Source organism: Artemia franciscana, unplaced genomic scaffold (assembly GCF_032884065.1).
Source record: "Artemia franciscana unplaced genomic scaffold, ASM3288406v1 Scaffold_1102, whole genome shotgun sequence".
Classification (NCBI taxonomy): Eukaryota; Metazoa; Arthropoda; class Branchiopoda; order Anostraca; family Artemiidae; genus Artemia; species Artemia franciscana.
The window spans coordinates 5,868-23,488 of NW_027062741.1; the positions used below are offsets into that span (position 1 = coordinate 5,868).

A 17,621-nucleotide genomic window follows, 5' to 3' on the forward strand; every position below is an offset into this window, starting at 1 on the left:
TTTTTCCGTATCAAAAGTCACTTCTTTTCGATGGATTTCTGTTAGCAATTCTCTAAGTTATTTTCGTATTTAGAGAGTTATGGATTCAATACAGAATTAAAATGGGGAATTCGAAAATTGTTGGAAATCGTTGACATTTCCGACAACAAGCATTTACAAGGCTGTACTCGAGTTTCTGCAACCATTCTGTGTTAGCTTTTGCTGGGTTTTATAAGCTTCTGAACAAATGTGACATAAAGTGGGTCGGTCAAGACAGATTACTACTAGTATTGTAAGTTCTAACCTTATGTACCGCAATCATTTCGGAACTGAAGGTTAATTAGTAAATATCCGGCAACAAATATTGTTTAATAAGTGAAAAAATCAAGTGGAACATTAATTGAAGAAGCACCAATCCGTCTAGGTCCTAAAAATTATCTTATGCATCTCTTTTGCTAAATTTTTGTTTCTTTTTCTTGTATTTTGTGTTATTTGTAGTTCTTTGTTTTTTCTTCTTGTACTCCACTTTTTTCCTTGTGTAAGGGGGTAAGAAATAAATTATTAATATTGTTACTATTTTTATGTGTTTTTAAGTCAATAGTTTGTTATTAGACGTTTATGTGTTTTTTTTTAACAAACGTGATTTCATCGTGCGGTGTTTGCTTAGCATAGTGTGTTTGAAGTTGTAGGATGACACAAATATTTATCTGGAAAACATTTCTTTTGTTTTCATTAGATTTTTTCAGATAATTGTGCACCAGCAGTTCCGAGAAGAAACTTTAAAACTGTATTGGCAAATCAGTATTCTTGATTGCTAAGCTGCTGTGTCTCCAAATAAAAATATTTCAACTATACAGATAGTATAAATGTCATTTGTAATTATTCACTTTACCAAATAGGGCACTGTTTTTGGTTTTTTCATATTCTTAGGTCTAAAAAAAGAACTCAGCCATTCAGTCAATATCATATGAGTTTATTAGCAACATAAAATCGATACTTGCTGAAATTTACTGTTTTTGCCCTACTTATCAGCAAAATAAAAGAGAATTGAAAAGTTTTTTTTAGTTTATATGTTCCATATCAGCGACGCTACAAATTGTATAGAATATCATGGTGTTTTTGGCTATTGCTATAATAATCACATAAATACACTTTTAAAAATGTGTTATTTGTATTTTATTAAAGTAAATCTAAACGGGTTTCTAAAATTACTTTTTTAAGATAGAGAGTACTGACAGAATTCTGGCTATTGCCATAATTATGAGATAAATGCGCTTTTAAGAACGCATTATTATTTCTTCTTCAACCCATTGTTGAACCTTGTCCTTAATTAGTAGTTAAGTTTGCCTTTTGTTCCCTGTGAAAGTCAACTTAAGCTCATTTTTGTAGCTTATTTTTGTTTGATATCCTTCGTGACTTGCGGAGGGTACTCTTATTAATCCAGACAGTACATAAATTCAGTCATTTAGGAATTGCAGAGGGCTAAGAAACATACAGGGGACATTTTTTGGCTTTTGATTCAAACTGTGGGGCAAGTATCAATATTTTATTTTATTGGACAAATAGTTTTATTTCTTGCTTGGCAAATTGAGTCTCCAATGGGTCAGAGCACCACGAGATACTCTTTTCTTGTAATTATTGGTAGAACCTTTCTGTTTTCAGTTTAAGCTTATGTTTTGTTTAAGAGAAAGTAATACTAAATTCCTTACCATTTTGCAAGTACCTAGATCTGGAATTTTTGGAAATTTTCTACGATACTTGTTGTAGGCAGTGTGTTTTTCTCTTGTTTTATTATTTAAATTTATTCTCAACCAAATAATTTCTGAATGCACAACAAATAAATTTCATCTGGTTTCAGAACAAAGATTAAATTATTATTCTGCTTATATGTGAGGGATTCCCTCACTTCCAGCCTAGTATCAAGGGTTTTTGTTGAAGTAAAGTGTTAGTTCTCTAACCTATGATAATCTGGCAGGTTATAAGGAAATAACAATATAAACCATAATTTGTTTAGTTTTGTTTACTTTAAACTTGGAGTGTAGCCCATGATTGATTCTCTATCCCATCATATTACTATTTAAGAGTATTTTTGATTTGAGATACAAAAGAAAATAATTTCAACCTGTACTTGTGAAAATAAGGAGAACATTAGCCTATAAGAAATGGGTTACATAAACAATTACATTGCTTACAAAAAGCAATCTGAAAAGTTTTTGAAGGAAAGTAAAAGCAAAATTAATCTTAAGATGTGTATGTAAGATGTGTCTATTCAACAAATAGAAATTATTATTGAGAAATAAATGAAACCCAAATCGTACTACATAAGCAATCATAGCAAACAAAATATAACAGGTACTATATAAATGAATGAATAAGTTTTATAACGAGTAACACTGAAATTGAATTGGGAAATCAAGCTTAAAACGAAAAAATCACTATTAAAGAATAATTAAAACTCAAAATGAATAGAAACCAAACAGACAACTGTAGCAAATAAACATAAAACAGGTACTAAAATCAATGAATCAAGATATTTTAAAATGAATATAAGTTCAATGAATGTGCAAATCAAATTAAAACGAACATAAATCACTACAAACAAGAGTTTGACGACTGCTTCTTTATTCAATGACAAAAGTATAAATCCTACACGTTATATAAAATTTTTCTGTTTTTAATTGAATTTTAGAGAGCAAACAATCTATGTAAAAGTTTTGAATCAGCTTTAGCAGAACATTTATTTTACCCTTTGCACCATAATATACTATTTGATCTAAACAAAGTAGTAGAAACTATTTTAAAATAATAAAATAAAATAAAATAGTTGAAATAAACTTATTCAATTGTTAACAAAATTTTTATTATTCAATATAAGTTTTTTAGTTTTTTGTAGAACTCTTATATGAATCATCATAGAAAACACAAAAAATGGAATTTTAACTAAAGCAATGCGAAGGATTCTAACATCAGGATTCTTTAAATCTGAAGTAAAAAAATTAAAAAAAAATTAAATTTATTAAAATGAAAGGACTGGAGTGGCAAAACTAAAAAAAAATGGACATCCCAAAATAATGAAAATAGGCTAGATAGTTGAATGTTTGAAGTAAAAGATATTTTTTTCGAAATTTTAAAATAAAGTTATAAAACTGTTAAAAAAATGAAAGTTATTGTAACATTAAGCTTTCAATATCAGAAAACTTACTTAAGAAGTATTAAAATATTTAAAATAAATACGAGAAGTGACATACGAATTGTAAAATATTATGTTCTTGAATTTTGAAATCTTACTCTAACATTCTTACAAATTCAATTTACTCAACTGTGCAAATTTTATTTGTAAAGATCTGAAAATTAAATCGAGTAAAAAGTAAGGATTTTATTTTTAGAAGTCTAAATTTGAACATCATACAATACTGAAAATATGAAACACAGTCAAATTTGAATGTTCTGGAGTAATTTTGTTGTCGAATCTAAGAAAATTTTTCGAAAACTTATAAAATTTGTAACTGTGGAATAATCATATATTAGTTGAAGAGATATGAAAATAAAAAGTCTGAGAATTGCAAGTACAAAAACCAAATCGAATGTCTTGAATTTAAGTAAGAAATGAGAAAGCAATGATGTTCAGTCTTAAGGATATTAGTCACAAAAATCTGAAATTAAACATATTACCAAAACTAAACATCTTAGAAAAATTAAACGATTAAATATTTCGAGTCTTTTAAACGTGAAGGATTTGTCGTCTAAATTCAAGAAACGAGGCTTCGAGAATTTCTTATAAAAACTGACCATATTAAAATGACCATATAAAACAAATGTAAAATTTGAAATTCTAGACTACTGAAAATATCATTAAGAGTTTAATTACTGCAAATTGAGGGATTTTGCAATTGAATAATTAAAATTATGAACTGTAAAATCATTGAAAAATCTATTTCAGTGGAAAATAAAGTATTTGGTTGCAGAGTTCTGAAATTCTACATCTTTGAAGACTGAAAATCTAAAAGGGCTTGAATGGTTAAAAAATTTTTTTTTGTTAAAAATACAAAAAAAAACAACTACAATTGTAAGAAATGAATTAAAAAATACTCCAAAATTAAAAACAGACTTCATTCACTTATAGGGATTAGAGTCTTAAAATTCTAATATTAAACATCATAATTAACTGTAAAGAAAAAAAGGAAGTGAATTCTTGAAATGGGAAGGATTCATATCTAGAAGATATGAAATTTGAACTTGCAAAAGAAAATATATATATTTGAAATTTACCGGTTTTATTCCTATACATAGAAGTTGAACATGTTCAAAAACTAAAAAAGTAGGAATTTTAAATACGAAGAACTGTTATGAGTAAATTCATAGTAGAAACTCTGAAATTATCAAAAAGAAATTCATGAGCAATTAAAGGGGTTATTAGGTAGAATATGAAACTAAACTTCTAAGACAACTGATATAATGCGAAATTTTAAAACTGTTTTAATGTGAATTATTTTTTTCAGATTATACAACTAAGAATAATAACATTGTAAAAAGTTAGTTCATTTAATTTTCATGTTTTTTGCGTACGGTTGGAAAGAATCTCAAGTGACATCTGATACTCTGTTGGCAAGTGAACTCCTAAACAGAGAAGTGTATTTTGAAAAATCCTAATAATTTTCTATTTTAGAATAACAGAAACGAAACAGAATAACAGAAACGCTAGTCTTTTTTAATAATAATTGATGCCATTATATACGTAATGGTTGAAAACGAAGACTGATATTTTCTTTTTAAACCAACTATACTTATATTAAGAACTATTAATACTACTACTAACAACTCATGGCAGCATCAAGCCACCTGAGACCAACATAGTTATGTTGACTCATCCTTCATTCCAATCCGTGTAAATTTTAATTCTTTACAACCTCTAAAGAAGTTTCCATTCCCTTTAATGTTGCTTAAGACATTCTTCTAGCCCTTATCTTCTTTTTTGTCAAGCCCTTGTTGGTTGATTGACTAGCATGGTCTTTGGCATGCTGTCATCCTTCATCTCTAGAACGGAGCCTAGCCATCACAAATTAACAGTAACTTGATTGGGTTTTCCAGACAATTTGTAAGTAATACCTCTTAAAATATCTAGCAAATCTTCATCCGTTACTCGGAGTACCCATATATCAGAATAATAATTGACCTCTATCATCACTGTTCCTTCTAATGTTTGCAGACACATGGCATATTGACCTTTTTTGCTGTTTTTCCAAACTTTTTCGAACTGTAGAAAAACATCTTAGGCCTTTTTGGTTCTACTTTTAGCATTTTCAAGGCACCTACCGTTCTTGTTAATAATACTACCAAGAAATGTTAAGCACTTCAGTTGATTCATCTTTTTGTTACCCAATGTCATCTTCACATCTTCAATTATTCCTATCCTTGGTGAATTAACCTTCTTAACATTGATATCCAAATATATTTTGTCTCCCTGAACTCGCTAAATTCTTAGACCTTCCGTCATCTTGCTCAAACTTCATTCAAAATTACTTAAATTATCATGATTTTTCCTTGACCGCACTGTTCCGTGTACACAATGCTTATGTCCTGACGTAATACGAAATAAACTACTAAATTCATTTAATACCTTGATGGTAGTAGTTTTGTTCTAGTGCTTTGGATTAATCACTTTGATTGATTTGTCTCTTATACCATACGAGGATAACACCTTTCCTCGGGCTATTCTATCAGCTGAATCCAACGCTTGCTCATAAGCTACAAAAGCCGAGAATTTAAATTACTTGATTAATCGGGAGCTTCTAAATCACTAACCTAAGAGAGAAAATTTGGTCAGAAAATCCTCTACCATCCCTTAAATAGCACTATTTTCTCTTAAAAACTTTTCCGCAGTATCTCAGTGTCTTAAAAGTGTAATAATACTAAGTATTTTTCTACCTACAAGAAACATTCTAACTCCTGTATAATAACTCCTTACTCGCTCTTGTCCCCTTTCTTATACAGAGGCTTAGAAACAGATCATATAAAGAATCTCTTAAAAAAATATTTGTATAAGACAGATTAATGGTCACTCGTGTTGGGAGGACTAGTTATAGGAGCGTTTATTAATATAAAATGCAAAAACATGCAAGTTTAGAAAAATATTTTAAATTTACATTCTGTATAAATAAATACCAGAAAATCTAATTAGAAGATTTTTGTTAAAAATTATTTCACAAAATTCAATGGGATTAAAACTAAGGCTGAATAATCATATTTTTTCAGACGTTTAAATTAGGTTTCAAATTTTATCGTTTGGCAATAAACAGTAAAATTCATACTTGCATATAAACAACAAAAATCAACAACAAATAGGAAATATCAACCAAGAATGAAACTATTTTAATATTAAACAAACAAAATAATCAAAGAAAAGTATAAAAAAACAAGTTTCTAAAAGAAAAGTAAAGGGCCAAATAACTAACAAATAACGGCAGAAACCATGTCCTAAGCTTAATTGAAACTTCAAAAAAATTATTTTTAATCTAAGATTAAATTGAATCAAAGAAGCCAAATTTAAAGTTAATTATACTGAAAGATTGCATTAAATTTAAAACTACCGCTCCATAATGAAAATGAATAAAGGAACACTAGAATGAACAATTAAGTGAAACATTTTCACTTGCTTAGATAAAGAAATAAATTGAAAAGGATAAATACATTTAAGTATGTTAAATTGTCATTGAATTATTGGTGCTTCACTGAAAATAAAATATATTATAATCTATCTATTTTTAAAATTGCAAAAACTTAAACCTGGTGATATTTTCAAGACTTAATTATAGTATATATTAAACATTACGTGTTCTTTCATGATTTTTTTCCAACGAATAGAAAGATCAGTCTGCAAGCCAAGATTATAATATTAGAAGCTACAGTGATGACAGTGGTTGAATATGGCTCTGAAGCATGGATGCTCTGAAAAGCAGATGAAAATTTTAATATTTGTTTTCCAGAGAAAGTGCCTACGGATTGTTCTTGTTATCCGGCTGACTGACCGCAATTCAAACAGTAGGTTGTGCGACAAATGTGGTTCAATCCCGCTTTCTAGGGCTATAATGAAAGAAAGGCTGAAATGGCTAGGCCACGTTCTGCAAATGAAGGATGACCGATTGCCGAAGATTGTCCTTTTTGCCAACCGCCTGGGAATACACAGAAAGCAGGTCGTCCTTTTCTGGGTTGAGAGGATGTCATAAACAAAAATTTAAAGGAAATTGGAACTTCCTGAGAGGGTGTAAGGAGGGAGGCCTTGAATAGATTAGGTTGGAAGAGGAGCGTGCGTAGCTGTGTTGGCCTCAGGCGGCTCGGTGCTGCAGTGAGTTATTAGTACTAGTAGTAGTAGTAGAATTTTATTACTTTGGAGAATTTATTTTTAGCAACTTATAGATATTCTTTGATAATTAAACACAACACGCTTTAAAATCTATAATTTTTTCAACAAAACACTGAAATACGTATGCAGCTTAGAAGCTTAAAAGGTATATATATTGTTTTTGGTAAATCATAATTAGTGAAAAAATTTTTCTTGCTAATGCATACCCTGTGCATCAACATTGATTGAAATAAAAATCGTTTTGATATTGATGTAAGCAGACAAATCAAAAATAAATGTTAAAAAAAGTTTAATGAAAAATCATTATTTATAAAACTTTGGATTATACCAGGCAATTTCATAGCAAAAGAAATCAGACATTTTTGCCATTTCATTCACAAGATTAGTGTTCATTCCTGGCTGGGAAGAGAAGCGGATGAATCCAAATTTTTCGAGTTTCAAGATTCGGCGAAACTTTTCAATGTAACGCTTACGATCTTTTTCCTCCATCGAAAAATTGTGAGTCTCAATAGCTATTTGCTTTATCTTTTCTAAAACACCTGAAAAATGTCAAATAAAATTTTAAACAAAAAGAGTAAAATTATTTATAATATAACAGCATATACAATGAAAATATTTACACGACTTTTGTTTTTAGTTGATGTATCTTTTTCTTGAGACCCATATTCAGGTAGAGGTGCTAGTTCACTAAAAAAGCTATTGGGCCAACGATTTTGCTTTTTTTTATTTCTTCTTAATAATTTGGAAGAGATTAAATCGGCTGTGATAATTAAAACAGTAGCATATGCCATTTTTTCGAAATTGAGTTATAAGTGTCTTGTGGGTAAACTCAGCACGAGTAATCGAATGATGCAGTAGGAATTGTCTTATCTCCTGCTGTTATGATTTTAAAAAGAAACATCCACCACTAAGTGGGTATGTCTCTTATTTTTTAGGTCTTGTTGCAATTCAGAATACCAGATATTGACTATCTTATGGAGCCTGGTATTTTTTTCCTTTTTTATCAAGGAGAAGGAACACATAACCCATAAAATGAATTAAATTTGAGTTTGTCGGGATCTAAAGGCAAGGCAACTAGCCGTTCACCTGTGGACATCAAACGTGGCGATAACAACGTGGAACAAGTGTTCCACTTCAAACATTTTGGCAGCACCATCAAGAACACGGGATCCAAAGCCAAAGAAGTCATCGCCCGAATCGGACAAGCTAGCAGCACCTTCAACAGACTCAAAAAAGTTATGAGATCGGGTACTTTCTATCTCCAGCGTAAGCTCAGCCTGTTCAACAGCAATATTCTGCCCGTCCTTCTCCATGCATCTGAAACATTGCATCTCAATCAAGAACAAGAGAGGAAAAATCAGTCGTTTGAAAACATGTTTCTACGTAGACTTCTCAGTATCCATCGGACTCAGAAAGTAACGAAAGAACAAATTTGAAAAATCACAGGTCAACCGTTCCTCATCGAGAACATACGAAGGCGCAGATGGAGCTGCCTTGGACATGTGCAGCACTTGGACGCTTCCAGAATTCCCAAGCATACTTTTTTCTGGTTATCTGAAGGCACCCAACACAGAGGAAGACCCGAAAATTCACTCCGTCTTACCTACAACAACAACCTGCGGCACCTTTACGCCGAAAAACAGCTGGAGTCATCATCGCAGCTGCAAGTTTCAGAGACGACTCAGAGACGAGTTTCAGGGATCTAAGGTCTAAGGTAAGGTTAATCGGGATACTTGAATTTAAGAATATTGCATTCAAAAGTATAGGAGGTAAAATTGTTAGAAAAAAATAATACCGGAACTTGAAATGTAAAATATTTTAAGGTTAAAATCAATCTAAGCGGTTCGAAGAATCATAACTTAAATTTGTTTAAACGTGAAGGTTTATTTGCAAAAATCTGAAATTTAAAATCCTACTAAAGATAAAAATCTAATTAAAATGAAACAAAGACAAATTTTTGGAAACAATTTATGAAAATATGAGGTTCTTATGTTTTGGCTTTACAACACAGAAACTAAACATTTAAGAATACTTCAATATGAAAATCTAATTACTTAAATTTGAAAAATTATGACATCGAAATTCTTAAATACTGAATTTTGAAATTTTCACAAAATTGAATTTATTGAAATATAAGGACTACAGTTTCAAAAAGAAAATTAAATTGAACATCTGTAAATAATGAAAATACGATAAATAATTGCATTGTTGAAGTATGAAAGGTTTTTGTTGTAGGAATTTGAAAGTAACAACTCTAAAATAGTTAAAACTACTTCTACTATTACTACTGACAACTTTCTGCAGAACCAAGCTTTCTGAGGAACACGAGGCTTTACACGCTCTTCCTACATCCTAGTCTATTTAAAGCCATCCCCTCCACACCTTCCAAGGAAGTTCTCATTTTCCTTAAATCTTTCTTGACGAAATCCTCCTACCTTAACCACAGACAACTTACTTTCTGCTTAGCCCTATAAAATTGGCAAAAAAAAATCTTCCGCAATCCTTGATCTTTTATCCACAAAACGTGCTGTAATCATCTCAAATTTTCTCTTAGCCCTCTGGAAATTGGAATTGAGTAATAGTTGAATACCAATCATTTATTCATTTGAAATACGGTCAGAGTCTTGTATACCTAAATTATTTGGAGCATTAATTCTATAGAAAAATGTACCATTTCACCAAAGAAGCTTCAAATAATCTAATCTTTGTTCGTAGACTTATCTTGCTTTTCTTAAAAGTTATTTCAACAGTAAAAAATAAAGCCCGAGGCTCGGTTATTAAGTTTTTAGTATATTTTGTGCCCTAACGGTCCTTACTAATAATATCGCCAAGGTAAGTGGAGCTGTCTGCTTGATGTATCTTATCCAACGTCAAGTTTTCATCTTTACTTATTCATAGTGTTAGCGACTTTTATTTTCTTTACATTTATTTTCAAACGTATTCTAGCAACCTGAGTTTCCAAAACCTTTAGAAGCTCATTCATTTCTGATAATAAATTTATTTAAGATGTATTAATCACTAATAAAATTCACTCAAGGAGATTTTTTCTTCTTCATGTTACTTCGTGAGTAGTCGGGCCAAAATGGGCTTAAGCCAACACTACCCCTTTCGAATCCTCGTCCGGGTGCTTTTTTAAGACTTCTTCAAGATGGATGTATTTTTTCATAGTAGGGAGTGTTTTCTTTAAGATACAGATATTTGTTACAAGATGCAGGTTGAGGGTGAAAAAATAAGGAGTCTTTTTTGGATTTATTATTGTTCAAAAACCGAAGGACATAGCGAAATACCTTCAGGGTCCGCTTTATCTATATGCAAAAGTAGACGATACTTCTATTTTTTTTTGCTGTTGAAAAGCCTACAAAGACTAGGAAAAAACGTTACAGGGGCCCCAAGTAGGGAATCTTCTAGACACAGAGGCACTAGCATCCAATTCCATCGGGGCCTCTAGCAAGTAATTTCATCGGTGACCTAATAGTTAGTTCCAACTGGGCTTCAGTATCCAATTCAACCAGGGCCCAAACATCCAATTCCACCGGACCTATACCAAAATAGCTTACATATGGAATTTTTTGCTGGGAAAGAGGGCATGTTTGACCCTTGGTGTTTAAAAACACCAATTGCATTCAAGTGGAGCTTTCAAAGGATGTTTACAAAATATACTAACTGTATCAAAAGGGGAAAAATCAGGAAAGACAGAGGGTTTTAAATTATGATAATGGAAGATCAACATACTTTTATAACTACTACTATTACTGCTACTACAAATACTACAAATACTACTACAGCTGCTACTGCAGCAACTAGTGCTGCGATAACTACTGCTAGTACTATTTAAACGAAAAGTATTATATTTAAGTTTTCAGGGAATATTAGAGAGGATATTGAACTAAATTGAAACACACAATTTTGATGCAGAGGTTACTAAAATGTATTGACAGCTACATCTTATAAATGGCTTAAATTAAGAAATTGAAACTTTCAGTTTCTATTAAGGGAGAACCAAAAAAGGTGCTATATATATATATATATATATATATATATATATATATATATATATATATATATATATATATATATATATATATATATATATATATATATATATATATATATATATATATATATATATATATATATATATATATATATATATATATATATATATATATATATATATATATATATATATATATATATATATATATATATATATATATATATATATATATATATATATATATATATATATATATATATATATATATTATATATATATATATATATATATATATATATATATATATATATATATATATATATATATATATATATATATATATATATATATATATATATATATATATAATATATATATATATATATATATATATATATATATATATATATATTATATATATATTTATATATATATATATATATATATATATATATATATATATATATATATGTATATATATTTATATGTATATGTATTTTTATATATATATATATATATATATATATATATATATATATATATATATATATATATATATATATATATATATATATATATATATATATATATATATATATATATACATATATATATATATATATATATATATATATATATATATATATATATATATATATATATATATATATATATATATATATATATATATATATATATATATATATATATATAACGAAAAGAGAAATCACCAATGCAACAGCAGAAACACATTAAAAAAAAAAGAAGGAGAAAAGGAAGACTGTTTTCCTATATTAGTGATTAATATAGACCAGCACTTGAATGAGGCCTTAACCTTAATCATCCATACAATCAAATAGGTCAAACAGCATAGCCATACACAATCAACCATAAAGAATAATCCATGGACAGGCAGTCATTTTGTCAAAAAGTATAAGTCGTCATTTACCAAACAATAAAAACAGTAAAGACAAATAATTCAGAGGCAACAACCCAACACAAGGGCTCATCAGGAGAATACACACCTGCCTATAGGGTTTCGGTACTTTAAATTCTCCTCCCAGTCAAGTGGTGTGCCTACCATAAAATACCTATGGTGTCCCCGTGTTAGGTATCACCCCCAAAATACATGCCTATAAAAAAAAAACAAGCAAATGTAGAACAACCAAGTAACACCAAAACAAACTTATCCTGTTAATATATTAAATAAAAAAAAATAGTTTTTTTAACTGAAAGTAAGGAGCGACATTAAAACTTAAAACGAACAGAAATTACTCCGTATATGAAATGGATTGTCCTCTCCATAATCCCTCGCTCTTTACGCTAAAGCTTTTAATTGTTTTCAAACAGTTCGTGGTAACGAAAGAGCGACCCGGCTCAATAGTAACCAAAACTCTAAAAAATGTAATTTTGATATCGATAGCTACATCAAAAGAATCGCATTTTAATGCTGATTTTAAATATATAAGTTTCATCAAGTTTAGTCTAACCCATCAAAAGTTAAGACCCTGAGAAAATTTACCTTATTTAGGAAAATAGGGGAAAACACCCCATAAAAGTCGTAGGATCTTAACGAAAATGACACCATCAGATTCAGCGTATCAGAGAACCTTACTGTAGAAGTTTCAAGCTCCTATCTACAAAAATGTGGAATTTTGTATTTTTTGCCAGAAGACAAATCACGGATGCGTGTTTATTTGTTTGTTTTTTTGTTGTTTTTTTTTTGTTTTTTTTTCCCAGGGGTCATCGTATCGACCAAGTGGTCCTAGAATGTCGCAAGAGGGCTCATTCTAACGGAAATGAAAAGTTCTAGTGCCCTTTCTAAGTGACCAAAAAAATTGGAGGGCATCTAGGCCCCCTCCTACGCTCATTTTTTTCCGAAAGTCAACGGATCAAAATTCTGAGATAGCCATTTTGTTCAGCATAGTCAAAAGCCATAATAACTATGTCTTTGGGAATGACTTACTCCCCCACAATCCCTGGGGGAGGGGCTGCAAGTTACAAACTTTGACCAGTGTTTACATATAATAATGGTTATTGGGAAGTGTAAAGACGTTTTCAGGGGGATTTTATTTTGTTTGGGGGTGGGGCTGAGGAGAGGGGGCTATGTTTGAGGATCTTCCCTTGGAGGAATCTGTCATGGGGGAAGAAAAATTCAATGAAAAGGGCGCAGGATTTTCTAGCATTACTATAAGAAAACAATAAAAAATAAACATGAAAACGTTTTTTCAAATGAAAGGAAGAAGTAGCATTGAAACTTAAAACGAGCAGAGATTATTACGCATATGAGGGGTTCTAAAAATACTTTAGCATAAAGAGCGAGGTATTTAGGAGGAGATAAATACCTTGCTCTTTATGCAAAAGTATTTTTAGTAATTTCAACTATTTATTCTACGGCCTTTTTGATTCAGGGGTCATTCTTAAAGAATTGGGACAAAACTTACGATTTAGTGTAAAGAGCGAGGTATTAACGAGGGTACAAACCCCCTCGTATACATAATAAGAACATAAGGTTATGAAAGTTTGTTACGTAAGTTAATTCTTAAGTTACGTATATTTTTAACTAATAAAAACGTTCGTTAAAAATTAAAAGTTCTAGTTGCCTTTTTAAGTAACCGAAAAATTGGAGGGCAACTAGGCCTCCTTCTCCACGCCTTATTTCTCAAAATCGTCTGATCAAAACTAAGAGAAAGCCATTTAGCCAAAAAAAGAATTAATATACAAATTTCATTTTAATAATTTATGTGCGGAGAGCCAAAACCAAACATGCATTAATTCAAAAACGTTCAGAAATTAAATAAAAAAACTAATATTTTTAGCTGAAAGTAAGGAGCGACATTAAAACTTAAAACGAACAGAAATTACTCCGTATATGAAATGAGCTGTCCCCTCCGCAATGTCTCGCTCTTTACGCTAAAGTTTGACTCTTTGCCACAATTCTACTTTTTTTAAAAATTAAAAGCTTTAGCGTAAAGAGCGAGAGATTGCGGAGGGGACAACCCATTTCATATACGGAGTAATTTCTGTTCGTTTTAAGTTTTAATGTCGCTCCTTACTTTCAGCTAAAAAAATTAGTTTTTTTTATTTAATAAAAAGTAGAATTGAGGCAAAGAGTCAAACATTAGCGTAAAGTGCAAGGGATTGCGGAGGGGACAATCAATTTCATATACGGAGTAATTTCTGTTCGTTTTAAGTTTTAATGTCGCTCCTTACTTTCAGTTAAAAAAGCTATTTTTTTTATTTAATATCTGAACATTTTTGAATTAATGTATGTTTGGCTCTCCGCTCATAAATTGAAATGAAATTTGTATATTATTTTCTTATGTTTGGCTGAATGGCTTTCTCTTAGTTTTGATCAGACTATTTTGAGAAATAAGGAGTGGGGAAGGAGGCTTAGCTGCCCTCCAATTTTTCGGTTACTTAAAAAGGCTACTAGAACTTATAATTTTTAACAAACGTTTTTATTAGTAAAAAATATATGTAACTTAAGAATTAAATTACGTAACAAACCTTTACATTCTTATATTTTTATTATGTATACGAGGGGGTTTGTACCCTCGTTAATACCTCGCTCTTTACACTAAATCGTAAGTTTTTCCCAATTCTTTAAGAATAACCCCTGAATTAAAATGGTCGTAGAATAAATAGTTGAAATTACTAGAAATACTTTAGCATAAAGAGCGAGGTATTTATCTCCTCCTAAATACCTCGCTCTTTATGCTAAAGTATTTTTAGAACCCCTAATATGCGTAATAATCTCTGTTCGTTTTAAATTTCAATGCTATTCCTTACTTTCAATTGAAAAAACGTTTTCATGTTTATTTTTTCATCGTTTTTTTATAGTAATGCTAGAAAATCCTGCACTCTTTTCATTGAATTTTTCTTCCCCCATGACATATTCCTCCAAGGAAAGATCCTCCCACATAGCACCCTTCCATCAACCCCACCCCCCTCCCCCAAACCAAAAAAATCCCCCTGAAAACGTCTGTACACTTTCCAATAACCATTACTATATGTAAACACTGGTCACAGTTTGTAACTTACAGCCCCTCCTGCAGGGAATTTGGGGGAGTAAGTCATCCCCAAAGACATAGTTATTATGGTTTTAGACTATGCGGAACAAAATGGCTATCTCAAAATTTTAGTAATTGACTTTCGAAAATGAGAGTTGGAGGGGGCCTAGGTGCCCTCAAATGTTTTTGATCACTTAAAAAGGGCACTAATACTTTTTATTTCCATAAGAATGAGCGCTCTTGCGACACTCTAGGACCCGTTGGTCGATACGATTACCCCTGAGGAAAAGAATTAAAAAACCAAAAAAAAGAAAACAAACAAATAAACACCAACCCTTGATTTGTCTTCTGGCAAAAGATAAGAAATTCCACATTTTTTTAGATAGGAGCTTGAAATTTTTGCTATTGGGTTCTCTGATACGCCGAATGCGACGGTGTGATTTTAGTCAAGATTCTATGACTTTTAGGGGATGTTTCCCCCTATTTTCCTAAATAAGACAAATTTTCTCAGGCTCGTAACTTTTGATGACAAAGATTAAATTAATTGAAAGTTATATATTTAGAATCAGCGTAAAAACTTGATTCTTTTCATGTATCTTTTCGCATCAAAATTCTGTTTTTTAGAGTTTTGTTTGCTATTGAGCCGGGTTGCTCCTTACTACAGTTCGTTACCACGAACTGTTTGATTCCGCTAATTAGCAGCAGTAGGTAAACTAAATTTGATAAAATTTACCAAATCACAAATATTTACTCTTTGCGAAAAACCTAAGCAAACTAAAACAATTACAGATTTCATCAATACCATGTTGCTGTTTTTGAGAAATCTGCTCTTTTAGACACTAGGTAGATGGCGCTGCATCAACTTTTCTTGCTGCAACAAAATTAACCTAATATTTCTCTAAGTATTTCCATATAATTCTTTTGGTATTTATTTAAAAGTTCATTATAATGAAAACTAAATTTTTTAAATTGTCAAGTTAATTTACTTGTAGAAGAACCTCTTAAAACCAATTTTTTGCCTAAAATATTACATCTATTTTTAGTAGATTTTAATAGATTTTTAATAGACCCTTGCATATCGAAGTAACTGTGAGAAAAACGCCGAATATGTGATATTTGAGTGTATATTACTTTCAGGAAAAAGGAAATTAATCAGTTCAAAATCGAAATCATCCGTTTTATTATACATTTTAAAACTTAATTTATTATAATCAGAAATATTAATATTTAAATCTAAGAAATGATCTTCTAGACCAGCGCTATTGCCATGTTCAAGAGTAAGCTCTGATGGATATATGTTTTTAAATATATCAATGAATTCCTTACAATTTAAAACCAAAATATCATCTAAATATCTTTTATTATTTGACAAAACATGTCATAAATTATTTAGATTATTCTTATCCATCATATAATTATATTCTAGTTTACTTAAAAACAAGTCAATTATAATGGGCTGGCATTTCTCCCCATTGGAATTCCCAAGATTTGCTTATACAAATTACCACTAAATCTTATATAAGTATTATATAAAACAAATCCTAATAAGTCAAAATCATATCCAAGCTGTAACATCTCAAGTTAACTGTAGTTTTAAAGCGATTTGTCCATATAGCTTTTTTATTACAAGTGTCTATTTTTAATAACTTCTTACTAGATAAGAGGAAAGATTTCTTGATAGCCGTTTTTAAATTATCTAACACTACATTAAGTGATAAATTAGTATACATTGTTGCAAAATCAAAAGACTCAATTCTTTTAGCTGAAACCATTGTTAAAGAATCTATCACCTGCAGTGAATTATTAACACTCCAATATGGATTAAAATTTGAAAATTTTTTAATGCCAGAACAACAGGTTTTAAGTTTATTTATAATTTCCTTTAAAATTAAAGAGAGGTCAATAGCAGCAATGTGGGTTGGACATTTAGCTGCTCCATCAATAAACAGTGGTTTAGGGGGATTTTTATGAAATTTTACAGTCCAATATAGGAAAGGGAACTTTTTATCATTGTCATTTATTTTAATATTAAATTTGTAAAAAAAATGTTTCTTCAGTCTTTTCAATTAAATTCTCATCCTCTAAATTTACCTTTTCGTAAACATTAGTTGTGCATAACTCCCTTTTTAAGATATCACAATACAGCATCTGACAAATTATGGCAAAATTGTTATTACCTTTATCCACCGGCACAATTACAAATTCATTCTGTAGATTAGCAATTACTTGTTTTATCTTAGCATTATAAAATAATGATTTAGTATTACTATTT

General features: G+C 30.1%; 1 protein-coding gene across 3 annotated transcripts in view; it reads right to left on the minus strand.

The window, feature by feature from the left end:
- Positions 1 to 1,018: 1,018 nt before the first annotated feature.
- The window catches only part of LOC136042325 (probable methyltransferase-like protein 24), a 123,090-nt gene continuing 106,487 nt past the window's right edge, over positions 1,019 to 17,621 (minus strand). For 2 of the 3 annotated variants that reach the window (XM_065727279.1, XM_065727277.1), the window contains one exon: positions 7,612 to 7,878. In XM_065727279.1, the coding sequence (XP_065583351.1) occupies positions 7,643 to 7,878 (236 nt within the window). In that variant the 3' untranslated portion in view covers positions 7,612 to 7,642. Of the gene's footprint in view, positions 5,725 to 7,611; positions 7,879 to 17,621 lie in introns of those variants that run through there. The other variant, XM_065727278.1, reaches the window with a different exon arrangement.